Raw genomic sequence first — 20,010 nt, forward strand, 5'->3', positions numbered from 1 at the left:
TCACCTCTCCTCCTATCATATCCATTTTGTTGGTCCAGACTCCTCCCCTGGCCAACCTCCAGTCTTTATTCTGACGCCTTCCTGACCTCTGCTTATACCCTAGAGAAGGACTCAAGCCCGAAACATTGGTAATACACCTTTACCTCCTTTTGACGCTGCAAAACTGACCGATTCCTTCAGCGTTTACTGTGTTTTTCCCACAATCACATCTGCAGACTTACGCATTTCATCTGCCTATGATATTCGGGCACAGGACTGGGGGTGGGGGAGGGCTGCATTTCAGACCTCTCACCTTTTGAGTGAGACGTTTAATGGAGGCTGCCTCCGATGGGTTTCAAAGAATCACAGGAGTGTTCTCCGCAGTATCCTGGCTCATGGTGATCCCTCAACTGACATCACCACCCAGCACACGCTTTGTTCTTGCTGCTGTCATCAGGAAAGAGGTATAGGTGCCACAAGACTAGCCCCACCAGGTTCAGGAATAGTTGCTCTCCCTCCACCATCAGACTCCTCAACAACAAACTCCATCAGGGACTCATTTAAGGATCTTACTTGGAGAGTTTATTGATTTTGTTTCTCTCTGTATGCACAGTCAGTTTGTTTACATTTCCTTATTTGCTTACACTACCGATAAGTGGTCATTCTGCCTGGGTCACAGGAAAAAGGATCTCAGGGTTGTATGTGATGTCGTATAAGTACTCTGACAATAAATCAGAAATCTGACTTTCCAGCACATCTGAAAAATGGGTGCAAGCAGCCAATGTCCTGTGGAAACAGCAATGTAATATTGCCTCATCGCGCCTTCACTTACAAGCCTCTTGTGTTCTTCACCATTCAATAAGATGGGTGATCTTAGGCTCAGTCCTGCAATCCTATGTCTCCTCAATAGAACCATAGAACAATAAAGCACAGTAACAGGCCGCTTCAGCCCTTCTAGTCTGCGCTGAACCATTTTGTTCTGCCTCATCCCATTCACCTGCACCCAACCCATAGCCCTCCCTACCTCTCCCATCCATGGACCTGTCCAAATTCCTCTTAAATGTTAAAATTGAGCCCACATTCACCACTTCAGCTGACAGCTTGTTCCACACCCCCACCACTCTCTGTGTGAACTTTTCCCCTTTCACCCTTAATCTATGTCCTCTGGTTTGTATCTCACCTACCCTCAGTAGAAAAAGCCCTATCTACATTTACTCTGTCTGTCCCCCTCATAATTTTAAATACCTCTATCAAATCTGCCCTCATTCTTCTGTGCTCCAGGGAATGAAGTCTTAACCTGTTTAACCCTTCCCTGTAACTTAGTCTGGGCAACATCCCAGTAAATCTTCTCTCTACACTTCCCTGAAGTTCAGTGACCAAAACTGCACACAATGTTCCAAATTTGGCCTCACCAATGTCTTGTACAACTTTACCAAGAACATCCCAACTCCTGTACTTTGATTTATGAAGGCTAATATGCCAAAATCTCTCTATCCATCTGTGACTCCACTTGCAGGGAATTATGTATCTGTATTCCCAGATCCCTCTATTCTACCGCAGTCCTCAGGGCCCGACCACTTGGTTTGTCCTTCCAAAATGCAACACCGCACACTTGTCTGCATTAAATTCCATCTGCCATTTTTCAGCTCATTTTCCAAGCTGGTCCAGATCCCTTTGCAAACTTTGAAAGCTTTCTTTGCTGTCCACAATGCCTCCAATACGGTCTACAAAAATCTATTGTTCTGTCCCAATGGTATTGAGAGATTGAGTGTCCAGAGTCTTATTGGGTAGACAAACCCAGAGGTTTATTACCTTCCAGGTGAAGACATTTATTCTCATCTCTGTGCTGAATCACTGACCCCTTATTTTGAGTACGTTTGAATGAGGTCATCTCCCATTCTTCCAAAATGGCTTTGTTACTCATCGTTTTCACAAGCTGAGCCATCGGGGAAGCTCTTGGGAGTATTTGCATTTATCCAATGGGACAGAGGATTTAAAGTTTAGCTCTAAATATTTATTGGTTTAACCTCATTAATATTCTCAGAAACCCCAATCTCTGTTTGCGTATGTCTGTGTGTGAGAATTCTTCCTTTGACATGTCAGCTGTTAAGGGAAACAGTTCAATCTGTTTTTACTTGCAACAGGCAATGATATGTAGCCACTCTAACACAGTGAAATATCTTAAGGGAGATCACAGAACCCAAAGAAGGTGATCAAAGCTTGGTCAAATAGAGTGCTCTCAGGAAACATCTTTTTTTTTAATTTTTTTATTTTTCACACTATAAACCATATTGACCAAGATACATACAGACATTTTTCTTCTTAAATATATACAGTGTCGTTTTCTCCCCCTTTTCCCCCCCCTCCCTTCCCTCCCTCCCTCACTCCCTTTCCCATTTATTTGAAGCTCAATCTATAAGATACATTAAACCCGTTAAACAATGTTGTCACTTAATAAAAATAAACAAGAAATTTTACTGAGTCAGTTCTTTTCATTCTCTTCTCCTTCTGTCAAAAGCACAGGAAAGCGAAGGGGAGAATGACAATCTGCCTTTTTTTAAACAAGAAACCATGGCATTCAAATGGCTCAGAACTGACCAGCACAATCTGCTGCAGGTGAAACACGGAAGTCTGCAGACACCGTGATTGTAGTAAAAACGCTGGATGAAACTCGGCCGGTCTCACGGTGTCCATAGGAGGGAAAGACGTTTTGGGCCTGAGCCCTTCTTCAGAGGACAAGCAAAAAGCTGGGGGACATGGATAGTAGGACAGGAGAGGAAAGGTAGGGGGGTAGAAATGACACCTCACATTCCGTCTGGGCCAACCAGATAGCATTAACATCAACTTCTCCAGTTTCCATTACTCCCTCCCATCTCTCCCCTGCCCATATCTCCTTTCTTCACTCTCTTTCTCTCTCTCTCCCCCCCCCCTCTCTCTCTGCACCTTCCCCAATCAATTCTCACCTTTCCTTTCCTGCCCTCCTGTCCATGTCCAATTATTACCTCCTGCCTGCTGGTCTGTATTCCTCCCCTTCCGTTCTCCTCCAGAATCTTTTCTTGCACCAGCTTGTTCCTTGTGCCTTGAAGAAGGGCTCAGGTCAAGAATGTTGATTATATATTGTTACCTCCTATGGACTCTGCGTGACCTGCTGAGTTCTTCCAGCATATTTGTGAGGTTACTACAAACTGCTGGAGAACTCAGAAGGTTGAGAGAGAAAGAACGGAAACTATTTCAGGCCTGAACCCTTTATTGGGACTGGAAATGCAGAGAGACATTTGCACTTCCAGTCTTGATGAAGAGTTTCCGCTCAAAACATTGGCTGTTCCTTTTCTCCCACGGATGCCGCTCGACGCAGAGTGTCGATGGCAGCATCTTCAGTCTCCCGTTTGTCTCCAATATGGAAACAACCTTGCTCCATCGAACGCCCTGCTCACTCTACTTGACCAGTGGAATTGATACCAACAGCATTAAGATGAAAGCCACCATCTCATTCCTTGACCCCGCATAATGTGCTCCGAGTTTTTATGTAGGCAAGCAGCCAAGTCTGAAGGTCACCCCAAAATAAACCACCAATTTCTGCCAGCATACACAGCATTAGGTCCAAAGAGAGAGCATATCAATTGGCCAAAAAAAGTACCACAACCGAAGACTGGGAGCAAAAATAAATTACGAAAGTAAGCTTGCGGCAAATATAAAAACCGACTGCAAAAGCTTTTATAAATATGTCAAGAGGAAAAGATTGGTGAAATCCACAGTAGGTCCTTTGCAGTCAGAATCAGGGGAATATATAATGGGGAATAAGGAAATGGCAGACCAATTAAATTCTTACTTTAGTTCTGTTTTTACAAGAGAGGATACAAATAACCTCCCAAGGATGTTGGGAAACATAGAGACTAATGCAAGGGGGGAGCTGAAATAAATCAGTTTCTTGGGGAAATTGATGGGATTGAAGGCAGATAAATCCCAAGGGCCTGATAATCTACATCCTAGGGTACTTAAGGAAGTGGCCATTCAGATAGCAGATGCTTTAAGAATTATTTTCCAGAACTTGATAGACTCAGGATCAGTGCCCATGAATTGGAGGGTAGCTAATGTTACCCCACTATTTAAAAAGGGGGGTAGAGAAAAAGCAGGGAATTATAAGCCGGTGAGCCTTACATCAGTAGTTGGCAAAATGATGGAATCCATTATTAAGGATGTAATAGCGGAGCATATGACTAGCAGAGAAGGGATCGGACGGAGTCAACATGGATTTACAAAAGGTAAATCGTGCTTGACAAATCTATTGGAATTCTTTGAGATGGTGACAGGTAAAATAGATGGGGGAGAGCCAGTGGATGTGGTGTACCTGGACTTCCAAAAGGCCTTCGATAAGGTCCCGCATAAACGACTGGCTTCCAAAATCAAGGCTCATGGGATTGGGGGCAAAGTATTAATGTGGATTGAGAACTGGCTGGCAGGTAGAAGACAGAGAGTTGGGATAAATGGCTCATTTTCTGAGTGGCAGGCGGTGACCAGTGGGGTGCCACAGGGATCTGTACTGGGACCCCAGCTGTTCACAATTTAATTAATGATCTGGATGAGGGGATTGGATGTAATATCTCCAAATTTGCAGATGACACTAAGCTAGGAGGGGTTATGTGCACGGAAGAGGGGGTCAGGAAGCTCCAGTGTGATTTGGATAAATTGAGGGACTGGGCAGATACATGGCAAATGCACTACAATGTGGATAAATGTGAGGTTATCCACTTTGGTAATACAAACCAGAGGGCAGATTACTATTTGAATGGCAATAGATTAAGAGATGGGGAAGTGCAGAGAGTCCTGTGGTACTTGTACACCAGTCTCTGAAGGCGAGCATGCAGGTACAGCAGGCGGTTAAAAAGGCAAATGGTATGTTGGCCCTCATATCAAGAGGGTTTGAGTATAGGAACAAGGATACCTTACTGCAGCTGTACAGGGCCTTGGTGAGACCACACCTGGAGTATTGTGTGCAGTTTTGGTTACCTTATCTAAGGAAGGATGTTCTTGCAATGGAGGGAGTGCAGAGGCGATTCACCAGGCTGATACCTGGAATGGCAGGAATGACTTATGAGGAAAGATTGCGCAAATTGGGATTGTACTCCCTGGAGTTTAGAAGATTGAGAGGGGATCTCATAGAGACATATAAAATTCTGGCAGGACTGGACAGAATGGATGCAGATGGGATGTTTCCAATGATGGGAAAATCCAGAACCCGGGGCCATGGTTTGAGGATAATAGGCAAACCATTTAGGACCGAGATGAGGAGGAATTTCTTGACCCAGAGGGTGGTGAATCTGTGGAATTCATTGCCACAGAGGGCAGTAGAGGCAGGTTCATTAAATATATTTAAGAGGGAATTAGATCTATTTCTTCAGTATAAGGGTATTAAAGGTTACGGAAAGAATGCGGGGACAGGGTACTGAACTTTAAGATCAGCCATGATCTCGTTGAATGGTGGAGCGGGCTCGAAGGGTCGAATGACCTACTCCTGCTCCTATCTTCTATGTTTCTATGTACATGATCTCAGGCGTCAGTGACTGTGCAGGTAAATTCGGCCACACTGAGGTGAGTTGTGCTTGGAAATGCACCAACCAATTTCTCAGCGGCGCCAATTCACCTGGAAGCACAACCAGAAGTGCAGAAAAGGATTTTTTTGCAATTTCCACATTTTTTTAAAAAATCCACAAGTGGGTCCAATTTCCAGGAAAATATTTTCACATGAACGTTTAGTTCACAATATAGACCTGATATCCACTCCCCTCTGCACAACGATTGAGGTTATATCAGAGATCTTGGATGATTGAAGGGACAAAGTTGAGGTGAAGGAGCTGCCATTGACTTACCTTGTATCCATAGAGACAACATTTTGTACATAATATGAGCTGATGTGTCACAAATTCCAATGTTAGGCTATCAATGCTCAGTTTAATAAACTCATGCCACAGTGATGGGACAGAAACACAAAATGCTGGGAGCCTTGAGCGGACAAAGGATCGCTGGAGGGACTCTCTGGGACAGACACTGACTACTCGTGAATGCTATCTGACCCGCTGAGTCCTTCCTGCAATTCTTTGTTTCCTCAGTTTTACTTATAGGTTTATATTGGTGATTTATTTTTTAACCTAATAAGGTCTAAGGAGCTGTGGAATGATAATTACCTTAACACTACAAATTCAAGTTGATTGTCATCTGATTGTATAAGTACAACCCAATGAAACAGTGTTCTCCGGTCTTTGGTGTAAAAACATGCAGACACACAACCAGGCATAACATGTACAGACAAACTATACACATGCACAGTACGTACATACATATATTAAATAAATATTATTGTTAAATAAATAGTTGAGCACAGAGGGTTTATACAAGCAGTTCATCAGTCATTCACCATCCTCACTGCCCGTGGGAAGAAGCTGTTCCCCACCCTGGTGGTGCTGGCTCTGATCCTCCTGCATCTCTTCCCCGATGGGAGCAGCTGGAAGATGCTGCTTGCGGGATGATGGGGGGCCTCACTGATTTTGTGCACCCTCTTTAAATTTCTTCTTCTCTTTTCTTCGTGGAGGGGGAGGGTGTGGACATGTCCTCGGGCCTGCACAAAGGAGCTTTTAGGTGGAGTGCAGTGTGCGCAGTACTGGCCCCACCCTTTACACCCATGGTTCGTGTGCCGTGGCCAAGCAAGCTGGGACGTGGCAGCGAGGTCCTTGGGTCGTAGGTTTTATATTGGAGTGGCCTTCTCCTATGCAGGTTTCTAACTCACATCAATGGGCGGGGGGGGGGGGGGGACACCCAAGTGATCCTCTCTGCCACTCTTATGGTCCTGTGGATTGACCTCTGATCCATTTCTCTACAGCAACTGCGTCACAGAAAATCTTCACCCACAAATTGGAGGAACAACACCCTCTTTTCCATCTTGGCCCTCTCCAGCTGGACGGCATTAAAAATCCGCCAACCTGCTCTCCTCTTCCCCCTCTTCCCTTCCCCTTCCCAGTTCTCCTCCCTCCCTTCACCCAGCCATCGCTCCTCCCCTTGATCTTCACCTCCTACCTCTGCGACCACCTCTCCTCCCCACTTCACTCTTTTGTTCAGAACCCTGGCGACATTTTTCCACATCTTAATGAAGGGCTCAAGCCCGAAACGTCGGTTCTGTATTTTTACGTTTGTTAGATAAAGGACCCTGTCTGACCTCTTGAGTTTCTCCAGCATTGTGTGTTTTTACAGTGTGATGTAACTGGCCAGGACGCTCTCAGTTGAGCTCCTGTAGAAGGTTGTCATGATGGTGGCTGGTAGCCTTGCCCGCCTCAGTGCAAATTTTATGCTCGTTTTCATTTTAATCCACAAGATGTTGGATGTGAATAAAGGAGTCATGAGAAAAAGAGGCCTTGGTTTGGAACTAATTTTTATCATTGGACTTTGCAAATCATTAGTTTATTACGAGGGTTCAGAAAACTAGATGTATTCAGAAGTATCTGATGTCACACTCATTCTGTAAGTCCCTGAAAAACCAATTGAGGATGGGAAGGTTGAGGAAGACAAAGGGGATAGAATCATTGAACTACAGAACAGAAACAGGCCCCTCCAGACTTTCTAGCCCTTCTGCCTTGTCCCACTGACCAACACCCAGTCCATAGCTCTCCGTACCTTTCCCATCCCCATATCTGTCCAACTTCTATCGAGCCCACCTTCACCACCTCAGCTGGTGCTCATTCCACACTCCCATCACTCTCTGTGAGAAGAAAGACATCCCCCCCTAAACTTTTCCCCTTTCACTTGTAACCCATGTCCTCTGGTTTGCATCTCACCACTCCTTGGTGGAAAACACCAACTTGCGTTTACTGTACTCTATCTACCCCTATCAAATCTCCCCTCTTTCTCCAACACTGAATGAGTCCTGATTGAAACACAGTATATGGAGGGAGTGATACCGGTATTTCAGGGCTTGTGTGGTCCTTTATTGAGGAAGGCCGTGGGAAGGCGAACCACACCTGAGTTTTGAAATGTTGCAGGTATTGCTGCCTCACCTCAACGAATGTGTCACAGCTCCCTCTTAAGTTGGAAGTAATTTTCTCCAGGGGAATGCAGCTCTGCATCTCTGTGTTCCATTTTGTTGTGCTTAATTGGGAGTCAGATTTCCAGTTACCATTGTAGCATCTCCTGGCCACCACTAAGACCACCTTCATGAATTGAGTTTGGAGTTTGGACAATCTCGGACTCGCATCCGTAATATCCCCCAGCAGGAACAGGGCTGGGTGCCTGTGGATACTCCACCTCTGTGATTTTCTTTCCAAAATGTCCCCTAATTCTACCCAGAAGGGTCTCACCCTTGCACATTCTCCACCCCTGTGATTTTCTTTCCAAAATGTCCCCTAATTCTACCCAGAAGGGTCTCACCTTGGCGCATAGCCATGTCGAATGCACAATAGTTCCTGTCTCTATGCTGCATCTGAGACACAAGTCTGAGATTTTTGGTTTAACCTTATCCAATTTTTGGGGCATGAGGTATAACTGGTGCAAAATGTTGTATTGCACCAGCCTATATCTGGCATTAGTAACCGCCTCCATTCTGTCCTGGCAGAGGTCGGACCAGCATCATTCAGGAATTGTTGTTCCCAAATCCAATTCCCATCTTTGCCTCACTTTATGGAGACCAGGTTTCGGGCTCTTGCTTTGGAACAGGAGATACATGTTGAAATGAATTTACGTTTGATGCCCCTTCAAATTAGAGCATACACGTCACTACTGTAAGGTAAAACATCATGAGATGGGAATGTGTAAGGAGTTACCCTGTGCAGGGCTGTAACAAGATGTGAATGCATCCTTGTACTTACAAGATAAGAGAGACATTGATGGATTGAGAGGCAGGAAGCTAGCAGGGAAAGGATAGCAACAGTTTTAGTCATTGGACAAGTAATGATATGATGATGTTCTAAGCACGTATCCAAGGGTATAAAAAATCACCATTTTGCTGATAACGGCAGAATGCATTCTCCAACTAACATTGTTAGTTGCAAGTGTTACAATCCGGTAATAAAGAACAAAGAACCCTGATTTCGACTCAGTCTGGTGTTTGTCTCACTCATTCATGAACAAAGCAGACCTAACACTACCCAGCGGCTGGGCTATGGCAGACCTAATTTTGTCCCTCAATGAAGATCTTAATTGAAGGTAGCAGAAGAAGGTCTTGTTTGATAAGTCAAATTTGTTTTTTAATTGCTTGAATGACATGAGCTTCTCCCTCTCATAACAGTCCTCGATACATCAGATCCCTTTCTGCCACCACGTGTCCAGGATCTTGTTACCCATGGTCATGGGGATTCATTTGTTCTAGGTTAGGGGCATTTTAGGGGACAACCCTACTTTTAACCCAATAATCTGGTTTATTTCTTGCCACATTTAGATTAAATGATTTAATATCAGGTTGTCTTTTTTTTGCATATTAACTTGTAAATAATCCCTCCTGCTATCTCCTCCCCTACTGCGTGTCAACTAATTTGTGCCTAGGAGGATAAACCACCCAATAATATTTTTTAAAGTCCGGGAGCCTCATCCCTCCCAGACTATAGTCCCAGGTCTATTTTTCCATGGAGACTCTAGCTACCTTTTATTCTGCCACAGGAATTGTCTGGCACACCCTTTAAGTGTCTTGGTAAAGCTCTGGGGCAGTGGATACGGGCAAAGGTTGAAAGAGGTTTTGCAGCCTGCTCATCAACGTGATAGGCAGGTGCATCCACATATCTTTACGCCCCCTGTGGACACTGCAAAACTGGCCGGGTTCCTCCAGCGTTCCTGTGTGTTTTTACTACAATCAGAAAGTCTGCAGGCTTCCGTGTTTCACTTTACCAGCTCCCTAGAATTATCCCACTGCATAATCCTCCATTTTTCTCAGTTCCATGTACCTATCTAATTTTCTCTTAAAAGACCCTACTGTCCCTGCCTCCACCACTGTTGCTGGCAGCCCATTCCATGCACCCACCCCTCTCTGTGAAGAACTCTCCTCCTACATCCCCCCTGTACTTGCTCCCTAGCACCTTGAATCTAGGCCTCTTGTGTTAGCCATTTCAAACCCCTGGGAGGAAAAGCTTTGGGCCATCCACATGATTAATGCCTCTCATCATCTTGTCCACCTCTATCAGGTCACCCCTGTAATTCCAAGGAGAAAAAGCCAAATTCACTCAACCTATCCTCGTAAGGCATGCTCACCAATCCAGGCAGCATCCTCTATGGCATCCACATCCTTCCTGTAGTGAGGGGACCAGTGCAGAATATGGTGGCCAAGTGCTGGAAGAACTTTAACCTGAAAGAGAGCATTAATTTATCTATCCATTGAATAAAATGTCTGTAGGAAGTAAACAATGACCAACGTTTCGGGCTTGAGCCTTTTGTCAAGGAATGAGCGAAAAGCAGGTGTCTGAATAAAAAGGTGAGGGGAGGGGAGGCGGGGGGAAAGGGCAGGGGGAGGGGTACAGGCCAGTGGACGAGAGGTCGTACGTGGATGCAGGTGAGAGGACAGAAGAGCTGAGAAGTGATGGGGGAGGGGATAGCTCTCCGAATGTAGAGGGGAGGGCATGGGGAGCTGAAGGAAAGGATATGGGGGGCAGGGGAAGAGGGGGAGATGGGGGAGTGGCCTAATGGAAATCAGAGAAGTTGATGTTAATGCCATCCGGTTGGAGGGCACCCAGACAGAGGATGAGGTGATGTTCCTCCAATTTGTGGGTGGTCTCAGTCTGGCCATGCACGAGACCACGGACAGACATTTTGGAGTGGGGGTGTGGAGTGGAATTAAAATGTTTGTCTATTGGCGGATCCCTGTCCTTGATGCGGATAGAGTGAATGTGCTCAGCGAAGCGATCTCCTGGTCTGCATCCAGTCTCTCCGATGAAAAGGAGGCCCACAATGGGAGCACCGGAGGCAGAAGATGATTCTGGCTGATATACTTTTTGGTTATTCTAGGGTTCAGCAAAAGGAAACGACTGCACCTTCCAGTCATCTTTCACCTGAACAAGAGCCAGCAAAGCCACAAACAGATGTGGTAGAAGTCCAGGTGGTGGAGGGTGTTAGTGGGAGGAGGGTGGGGGGGTGGGGGGATCAGGAGAGGAAGTGGAGGATTGGGGAAGTCAGAGGGGGGAGGTGGGAGGTCAGAAGGGAAGAATCTCCCAGTGGCCGACCATTTTAAATCTGCGCCCCACACCCACACTGACATGTCTGTCCCACCAAGACCACCCATAAATTGAAGGAACAACCCTGGGTTTTTTGTCTCTAACTGAATGGCATTAACATTGACCTCCGGTTTCTGCTAGCCCACTCCCCATACTCCCTCCCTTCCCCATTTCTCCATCTCCTTCCTTCCAGCTCTCCACTCTCATCCCTCTCCATTCAGAGCCATCCTCCCTCCCCCTGTTTGCTGCTGTGCCCTCCTTCCTTTATCCATCTATTATCTCCTGCCTGTGGGGCCATGCTCCTCCCCCAACCCTCCCTCCACCATTTTGTTCAGACACCTGCCGACATTTTATCAGTACCTTGTGTTATATAATCAGAATAATGTGAACTATTTTGTAACTGCATAAGAATACACCCTTCTCACTGTAGTGCACCACTGTGGGGTGTATGTATATGTGTGTGTGTGTGAACAGCTTCCTGAGATGGTGGAAGGCATCAGTAAGTAAAGTTTCTTTTGTTATTTGAATCTTTCATCTCTAAGTTATTTAAGAAGCCTCCCAAGTAACACAGAGACATAACATGGTGGCAGCGGTAATAAGAGAACAAGAATAAATCCATACAATTGGATGTAAGTCACTGAAATCCAAAGGGGAAGAAGAGGAGAAACATTACTGAAAAATGGCTGGAGCAACAGCAGTTCTCCCAGTGATGGGCGGGGAGGCTGAAGACACTGTTGAATCATTTAAAAAGTTTCAGCTGAAGTGCAATTTAGCATTCGAAAGCTATTTTAAAAATGCAACAGCAGAGAAGTTGGTCAGTTATATACTTCTCTGGACAGGGGAGCGAGGCCGTGAGTTATTTAATAGCTGGGCGCTTACAGAGGTGGAGAAAAATGATCCAGAGCAGATATTTGCAAAGTTTGCTTCTCACCTTGAACCCAGGTCTAATCATAAAATTAAACACTATGAATTTCAACACTTAATGCAAGAGACTGATGAAACTGTTGATAACTTCCTCAGTAGACTAAAAATTGTTGCTGCAAAATGCAGATTTAAGAAAAAAGAGGAAAGATTAGTTGATAAACTAATACGGGGGAGTGCCCGTCGTGAAGTGCAAAAGGCTCTTCTTGGGAAGGATAGCTTGAAACTGGCCAAAGCTATAGACATGGCCAGAGCCTTCGAAGTCATGAGGACACAAATGAAATCCCTATCTATGCAGACCCACCCACAGCAAAGAGAAGGAAGGGTCGATGCTATAAAGAACGCAATCAGAAAAGTTCAAACCTCCAAGACCTGCAGGAAGTGCGGCAGACAACACCCCTTCGATGACCGAAACAAATACCTCGTCTATGGTTCTGAATGTAGAGCCTGTGGTAAGCAAACTACTGGGCGAAGATGTCCAAGTCTGCTATGAAGAAAACAGTAATACCAGTGAAGAAAAAAGACAAGAAGAAGATCCACCACATAAAAGGAAACAACAATGAGGATTTCAACACCCAGATACTGGACATGGAATCCATACATCTTCACAAGATGTTGGGTGAGATGAAAGAAGGAAGTGAGTTGCACACAAGAATCCAAATACAGAGGACATTCCAGAACAAACCTATGATATTTAACCTAAAGTGAAGTTGGATACTGGATCACAAAGCAACATCCTTCCATTCAGACCCTTCCACCAGATGTTCCCAGAGAACATAATAAATGGGTATTCAAAATACAGTGCATTGGAAACAGCAAATGTCACATTAACGGCCTATGGTGGACCCATGATCAAGCAGTGAGGGAGAGCTAAGATCAATGGCTGCCAAAAGGGAAAGAACATCCTCTGTACATTCTACGTGGTAGACACAGACGGACCAATAATTCTAAGTCTGGTTAGCTGCCAGGAGTTGCAATTGATCTCTGTCAATTATGAGATCCAGATGAAGAAGATATGCCAAAAGTACAGAAACACACAACGAAAAGAGGAAATGTTTTCCACAGAAGTACCTGCCTGGCCATGGCCCACAGTGGGAGCAGACTTGTTCACCGAGAATCAAGAGTGGTGTTTAATAGTAGCCTGTTACTACTCTGTTTCCATTCGTCAAAAGGGTGAAAGACCTGAGAGCGTCAACTATCACCTCAGAAATGAGAGTGCTCCTTGCTGAACAAGGGATATGTGACAATGGAACACAGTCACGTCACAAGAATTCTGAAAGCTGGCTGCAGAGTATGCATTTGTTATCATTACATCATCCCCATACTACCCCAAAGGTCACGGGTTCATAGCAAGATGATTTGAGTCCAGGAGTACAGAGATCCTGCTCCAGCTGTACAGGGCCTTGGTGAGACCACACCTGGAGTACTGTGTGCAGTTTTGGTCTCTTGATCTGAGGAAGGACATCCTCGCCATGGAGAGGCTGCAGAGAAGGTTCACTAGACTGATGTCAGGGAGGGAAGGACTTGCATATGAAGAAGAGTTGGATAGACTAGTCTTGGATTCTCTGGAATTTAGAAGATTGAGGGGGGATCTTATAGAAACATATAAAATTCTTAAGGGTTTAGACAGACTAGATGCAGGAAGGTTGTTTCCAATGCTGGGAAAAACCAGAACTAGGGGTCACAGTTTAAGGATAAGGGGGAAGTTTTTTAGGACTGAAATTAGGAAAAATTTCTTCTCTAAGAGGGTGGTGAATTTGTGGAATTCTTTGCCACAGGAAGTAGTTGAGTCCGGTTCCTTGTCAATATTTAAGAGTAGGTTAGATTTGGCTAAGGGGATCATGGAGTATGGGGAGAAGGCAGGAACCGGGTACTGATCAGCCATGATCATATTGAATGGCGATGTAGGCTTGAAGGACCAAATGGCCTACTCCTGCACCTATTTTCTATGTTTCTATGTTTCTAAGTGCAAACTGTGAAACACACACAAGCTAAATTTCGTGAAACAGATTACAAGCAACACCTTTAAGGGCTGATGTGAAGTTCCCGGCAGAACATCTAAATGGCAGGAGATATAAAACAACTCTGCCAAGCAAAATTCACCCAACAGAAGACCAGGAGGAAACTAGAAGAAGACTGGCTGACACACAAGAAGAATGACGTCAGCATTATAACAAATATGCACAAACATTGCCAGAATTCTTCAGAGGGCAGCATGTGCATATTCAAGAGCCGATGTTGAAAACATGGACCCCAGCAAAGGTCATCAGAGAAGCAGAGACACCAAGACACCATTATCAAGACAGACTCTGGCCATCAACTGAGGAGGAACAGAATTCACATCCGGCCGACACAAGATGTGATGAAGCAGAGAGCTTTAATACCAGCAAAGCCTGCAACCCCAATATCAAGTGAGGTATCGAGTGAAGAGACCACAACCACTAATACCGAAACATCAACACAGCAGTTGTCAGGTGAAGCACAATTACATCACCTACCAGCATGTACCAGCAACACAGAGCCTGACGGTCGCAAGATGGCAAATCCGCAAGATGGCGAAGGAACATACTGCCACCAGTGCGATATCAATAAGAACTTTTAAAAAATAGTTGTGTAAATAAAAGAGTGTACAAGCTCAGTTACTTAAGTTGCACTGGAAAGAAAGTGATAAAGAACACTAATTCTTTCTTTATCTTGAGAAGGAGGGATATTATATAGTTGGGATAATGTGAACTATTTTGTAACCTTGTAAGAATACATCCTTCTCACTGTTGTAACTATAGTGCACCACTGTGGGGTGTATGTATATGTGTGTGTGTGTAAACCGTTTCCTGAGATGGTGGAAGGCATCAGAAAGTAAAGACTCTTCTGTTATTTGAATCTTGCATCTCTAAGTTATTTAAGAAGCCTGCCAAGTAACTCCAGAGGCATAACACCCTGATGAAGGGCTCAAGCCTGAAACGTTGCTTATGTATCTTGATCTTTGCTACATAAAGTTCACTGTTTGACCTGCTGAGTTTCTCCAGCCTTGTGTTTTCATTTTTAAGGCAACAAAGAGGATTGTCTTTGTCATAAATACCTCTGAGGAATAGACAAAAGCCTCTTGAAATTGCAGGATTATTGTGTGTTTGGAAGGTGAAGAAGGAGAGCAAACAGCCATTGATAATGACAGTTAATGCCTGTGAGCTCTATCAAGGGTCGAGTCAGGGACACATTAAAAAGTGTGGTTGTCGGCAGTGCAGAATGTTCCTGTCATGCACTGAGCAGCTATACTCTACTGCAGGAAAGAGTTTTGAAAAATTAGCGTAAAAGAATTAAACAAGAACATCTGCAAATGCTGAGGTTGCAGTTGGCACAAAAATGCTGGAGAAACACAAGTCACACAGCGTAAATGAGCTGTTTGGAGAAGAGGTGGCTGAAGTAAGAGTAACACACCCTTATGCATTTTCTTTTCTTGTTTGTTGCCATTAGATTTATTGTCAGAGTACAATACATACATACAACGCCGAGATCCTTTTTCTGTGGGCCAAGCAGAATTACCACTTATTGGTAGTGAGGTAAAAACTGTACTCAATGAATGCACAAATAAAGATATGTAAACAAATTGACTGTGCAATACAGAGAAAAAAATCCATAAAGTGCAAACTCTGATGGAGTTTGTCATTGAGGAGTCTGATGGTGGAGAGGGAGCAGCTGTTCCTGAACCTGGTGGTGCGAGTCTTGTGGCACTGACACCTCTGTCCTGATGGCAGCAGCGAGAACAGAGTGTGTGCCGGGAGGTGTGGATCCTTGATGATCGCTGCTGCTCTCCGACGGCAGAGTTCCCCATAGATGTTCTCGATGGTGGGGAGGGTTTTTGCCTGCGATGTTCTGAGCTGTGTCCACTACTTTTTACAGGGTGCTACACTCAGGGGCTGTTTAAAGCATGTATAGAGCTGTTGGCAGTCAGTTCCCACAGGGAAAGGGGGAACACTTTGTCTCTGCTCCCTGCCTTTTCCGGGTCCGCCCCAGCGGCAGCGCTGCTGTTACAGCAGCTTGGGCAGCATTCGGACACCATGGGAAGGAAATTAAGATAGCTTGAGAGATTGCTCAATGTCACTGATATCTGTTACATTCTGTCTTGGTTCAGGTACGAGCGAGTGCCATCGCCCAGGATGCTGATCAGAACTATGATTACGCCAGTAACAGTGTCATCTTGCATCTGGATGTTGGTGACGACGTCTACGTAAAGCTTGACGGAGGGAAGGTTCATGGCGGCAATAACAACAAGTATAGCACCTTTTCCGGTTTCATCATTTACCCAGACTGAGCAAAGGTGCCTTTGTGTCCTCTCGGAGACCATCCAGGGAAGAATATGTGTGGTATCTATTGGAAGGTTAAATGGAGCACAGAATTAGCAACCCACCCCACCACCCCTAAATCTTCAATAGAGAAATGGAAAATTCTATTATAATTTTATTTTAAAATTCACAATCAGTGGATTTTTTTCTGCACTCATTCCAATTGATCCAGTAAACAAGTCGATTTAATGTGAGGGAAGTTACTAGCATTACCAAGAAAAGGAAAGGCAAAACTCTGGAAAGAAAATAAAACCACAGTTAAAAATAATGAGTGAATATCAATTAACTAACGTGTAACAATCTGAATTGAATGTGCTGGTCGTGTATTTATCATTTGCAGATCAAATTTGTAACCAAGCTGTGTGCTTAACCTATTTTTTTACAAATAATTGCTTGTAAAATACCTTGAATTTACTGAAACCTCCAATCCCAATCCCGTGTCGTCATTGTTGCTTCCTGCTTTCCACGCATCACCCTCCACTGGATGATGTCACATTTGTCTTAACAATGTCAAGAGCATCACTGTTCATCAATCAGTAGAATAGCCCACTGAGAATCTGGGCAGCAATATAAACTTGTCACAAAATACTCAAAGCCCCATCTACCTGTTCCAGTGGTTCAGGTGGACACCATGGCAATTTTCTCCTTCCTTGGCTAGCTAATCACCAAAAAAATAGATCAACCGCTCAATCATCTCATTGTTCAGTATCGAGATTTGCTGTGCGCAAAATGGCTGCTGCATTTGCCTATGTAACAACAGTCACTGCACTTCAAAGAAGCTAATTGTAAGCAGGCGCTATATTAGTACATCTTTCTTTCTTCCTTACCTAATTTAAATGGTCTACATTTTTTTTTAAATCTGTCTATGCTTTCAGTGAGAACCAAGTCAAATTTATGAAATCTCTATCCTTGCAAACTGCGGTTAACGTCATTTAATGCAAAACAGACGAAGGGGTCTTCTTGATACCAGAGCAAAAATGCATGTCCTCTGTAGTTACATTGGGGCTTCATTTCCTCTGTGTTGCTCGGATAAGTTTCACCGCCCCCCCCACCTCACCCCACACCAGCTGTCGATAAGTCGTACTGCGGAAGGCAGCACCTGTTCAGCACGAAGTTGATTTGATTTCATTCATGACTATAGGGAGCAGATGAAGGAAGAAAAGTTCCAACAGAAAGAAAAATTACCCGCGTACGTCCTGGCTATAGTTAGCACTGACGCCATGCAAACACCGCACATACTTACCCAGAATAATTCTGTGCACCTTTTAAGTCTAAGTGCACCAGATAGTTCAAGCATTTTCAAATATGGAAATATTGGTGTAATGAAATAAAATCTAGTCATAAACCTGGTGATACCAAAACTCTTGCAAACAATGCAGGAGGTGACATGACCCATTAGTATTCCTTCTTTCTGCTTCGACTTTCTGACCAGTTGTTTCCTGACTGCATGGCATTATTCATGAAACCAAAATTGCACATGTTATTCTGACTAAATTCCAGACGTTTAGCCTGTATGGTTCACCTGTAAAGACAAGCAGATCTGCAATGTTAATGACTGGACACAAAAGGTGTCATTTCCATTTGCAAAATCGATTTTGATCCTGCATATATCATCAATTGGAATAATTTCTTTATTAGGAACAGTTGAGAGACTTTGCTTAATGTTGAGCTTGCATCTTGTGAAGTGCAAGGTTGCCAGAAATCGATCCTATTAAAAAAAATTACGAGGACAAGAACATCAATCTTTGAGGCCTCAAATTACATCTGTGGGTCTTCACCTTAATCAACTTATGTCTTTTTCACATATTCGTTGTAGCATTTCAATGAAATAAAGATGGAATTGTAGGTGTTCCACCTTGCAAAATTTTGCAAAGAGCCAAAAATCACTTGACTAACTCTTAATTCAAAGGCTTGGTCACAAGATGAACACCTTCATGCAAATAGGGCCATTGTGATTGAACAGAAAGGGAGCGAGTTCATGCCGAGTAAAGACTGATTTGTACTGTGCAAACATCATGCTTCATAGCATAAGCACTGTAAACCGTTCCTGGCAGAAGAGGTAGACCCTTGGTACAATTTTCTCGACCCACCTTGCATATTCAAATTCCTGCTTCACTCATCACTAATTACTTTGTCCTCAAGTTATGTCTCCTGCGGTACTCGTTGTCCAGACTCGCTTTTTTACCAGGTGTTAATAGTGCCTGATAGGAGCTTTAATCTTGCAAATGTGCATAAGGGCTGCCTCTGTTGTATATAATATTCTAAGGCCATTTTATGGTGCAACCCTGCATTAAAGAGGGCTCAACGAAAATAAAAGGGGAATTTACATTTATTATAGAGAAGGCCTATGAGGCCGATCCAGCGTATTCCAGAGTGAGGGAGGCAGGAGAGTGGTGCAGCAGCACCGTCCGTCGCCATGACATCATCTGTACCTGCCGGGAAGTGAAATATTAATGTAGACCTTCCCTCCCACCCAAAAGAACCAAAAGCGTTAGCCATCACTAACTTGATGCGATTGATGAGTAATAAGTATCTGAACACACCGAGCGGTTCAACCTTTACGCTCCTGGGTCGCGGGCCGACGACGTCATCATGACATCATTGGCCCGCGCCCTTTTCCAGCCACTTTCAGCGGCATTCCCTTCACAGAGAGGGTGGACTCCACCTCCAAGTGTACCCCGCTAGGCGGATTGGAGTTCACCTGCTGAATGCGCCCTTGGAGCTTTCTTCAAGGTCAGTGAAGTGACATAAAGATGGAGAATATCCCACCTCTACATTCATAGATTTTTCCACTATCAAAAGGTCTTTAAGATATAACTCTGAGTAACCTGAGGAGATGCATGAGAAATTGATAAAGCACTCAATCCTTCTTACAAATCCAACTGATTGAACATCTCACCATAACGGTACAACTTCTGCGGTGGTCACCAAAGTAAATTTTGTGAGACCTTGTTTCTGTTCTCACTGCAATATACAAAATAAATAACAGGTCTAAAAGGAAACAGCATGAATAGCTAGGCTGGGATTTAATTCCAGTAAATTCTCCATCCCAGTTTGTATCTTGATGACTTTATCTTATGTCCAAATGTTTTGATAAAGCATTAAAGATCCCTTGGCATGATTGGAAGTTCAAAGAGTTTTGAACTCTGGCCAACAGTCATCCTCAACCAAATGATGGAGATTAATTGGTCATCTTGCTTGTGAGATTTTGCTGTGCGCAAAATGGCTGTTGCATTGGCTTTTCGCTGCCATTTTTGGAAATATCTGCTAAAGCGCCATATCGTTGCAAGACGTTGTCTTTACTTTCCCTTCGCAGTTTGCTCACAGAGTGGACAACACTGGGCCTGCATTTGCCATAGAGCACTTGCTACGGCCTGTGAGTACTCAAGGTAGGGCTCAAGTGACCTTCCCCATGGTGCCCCCCCCCCACTGACGTACCTTCCACACTGCCCATGCCTGTCTGCTCTACTGCAACACATTTCAGCACTGTCCCCATTCCCTGACCTGCAAGAGACATCGGAAGGCTGCTTACAGCTGGAAGATATCCCAGAGCAAAGCTGAATTGCTCTATTCAAAATGTTTTCCATTATTTA

The 20,010-nt window shown here is 44.3% G+C and overlaps 1 protein-coding gene across 1 annotated transcript in view; it reads left to right on the forward strand.

The window, feature by feature from the left end:
* Window positions 1-16,750, forward strand: part of LOC138747617 (complement C1q-like protein 2) — a 143,880-nt gene extending 127,130 nt beyond the window's left edge. Inside the window, exon 2 of the mRNA XM_069907002.1 lies at window positions 16,207-16,750. Coding sequence (XP_069763103.1) covers window positions 16,207-16,386 — 180 coding nt within the window. The 3' untranslated portion in view covers window positions 16,387-16,750. The remainder of the gene's footprint in view (window positions 1-16,206) is intronic.
* The last annotated feature ends 3,260 nt before the right edge of the window (window positions 16,751-20,010 follow it).

This window comes from Narcine bancroftii, chromosome 12, assembly GCF_036971445.1.
Source record: "Narcine bancroftii isolate sNarBan1 chromosome 12, sNarBan1.hap1, whole genome shotgun sequence".
NCBI classification, from domain to species: Eukaryota; Metazoa; Chordata; class Chondrichthyes; order Torpediniformes; family Narcinidae; genus Narcine; species Narcine bancroftii.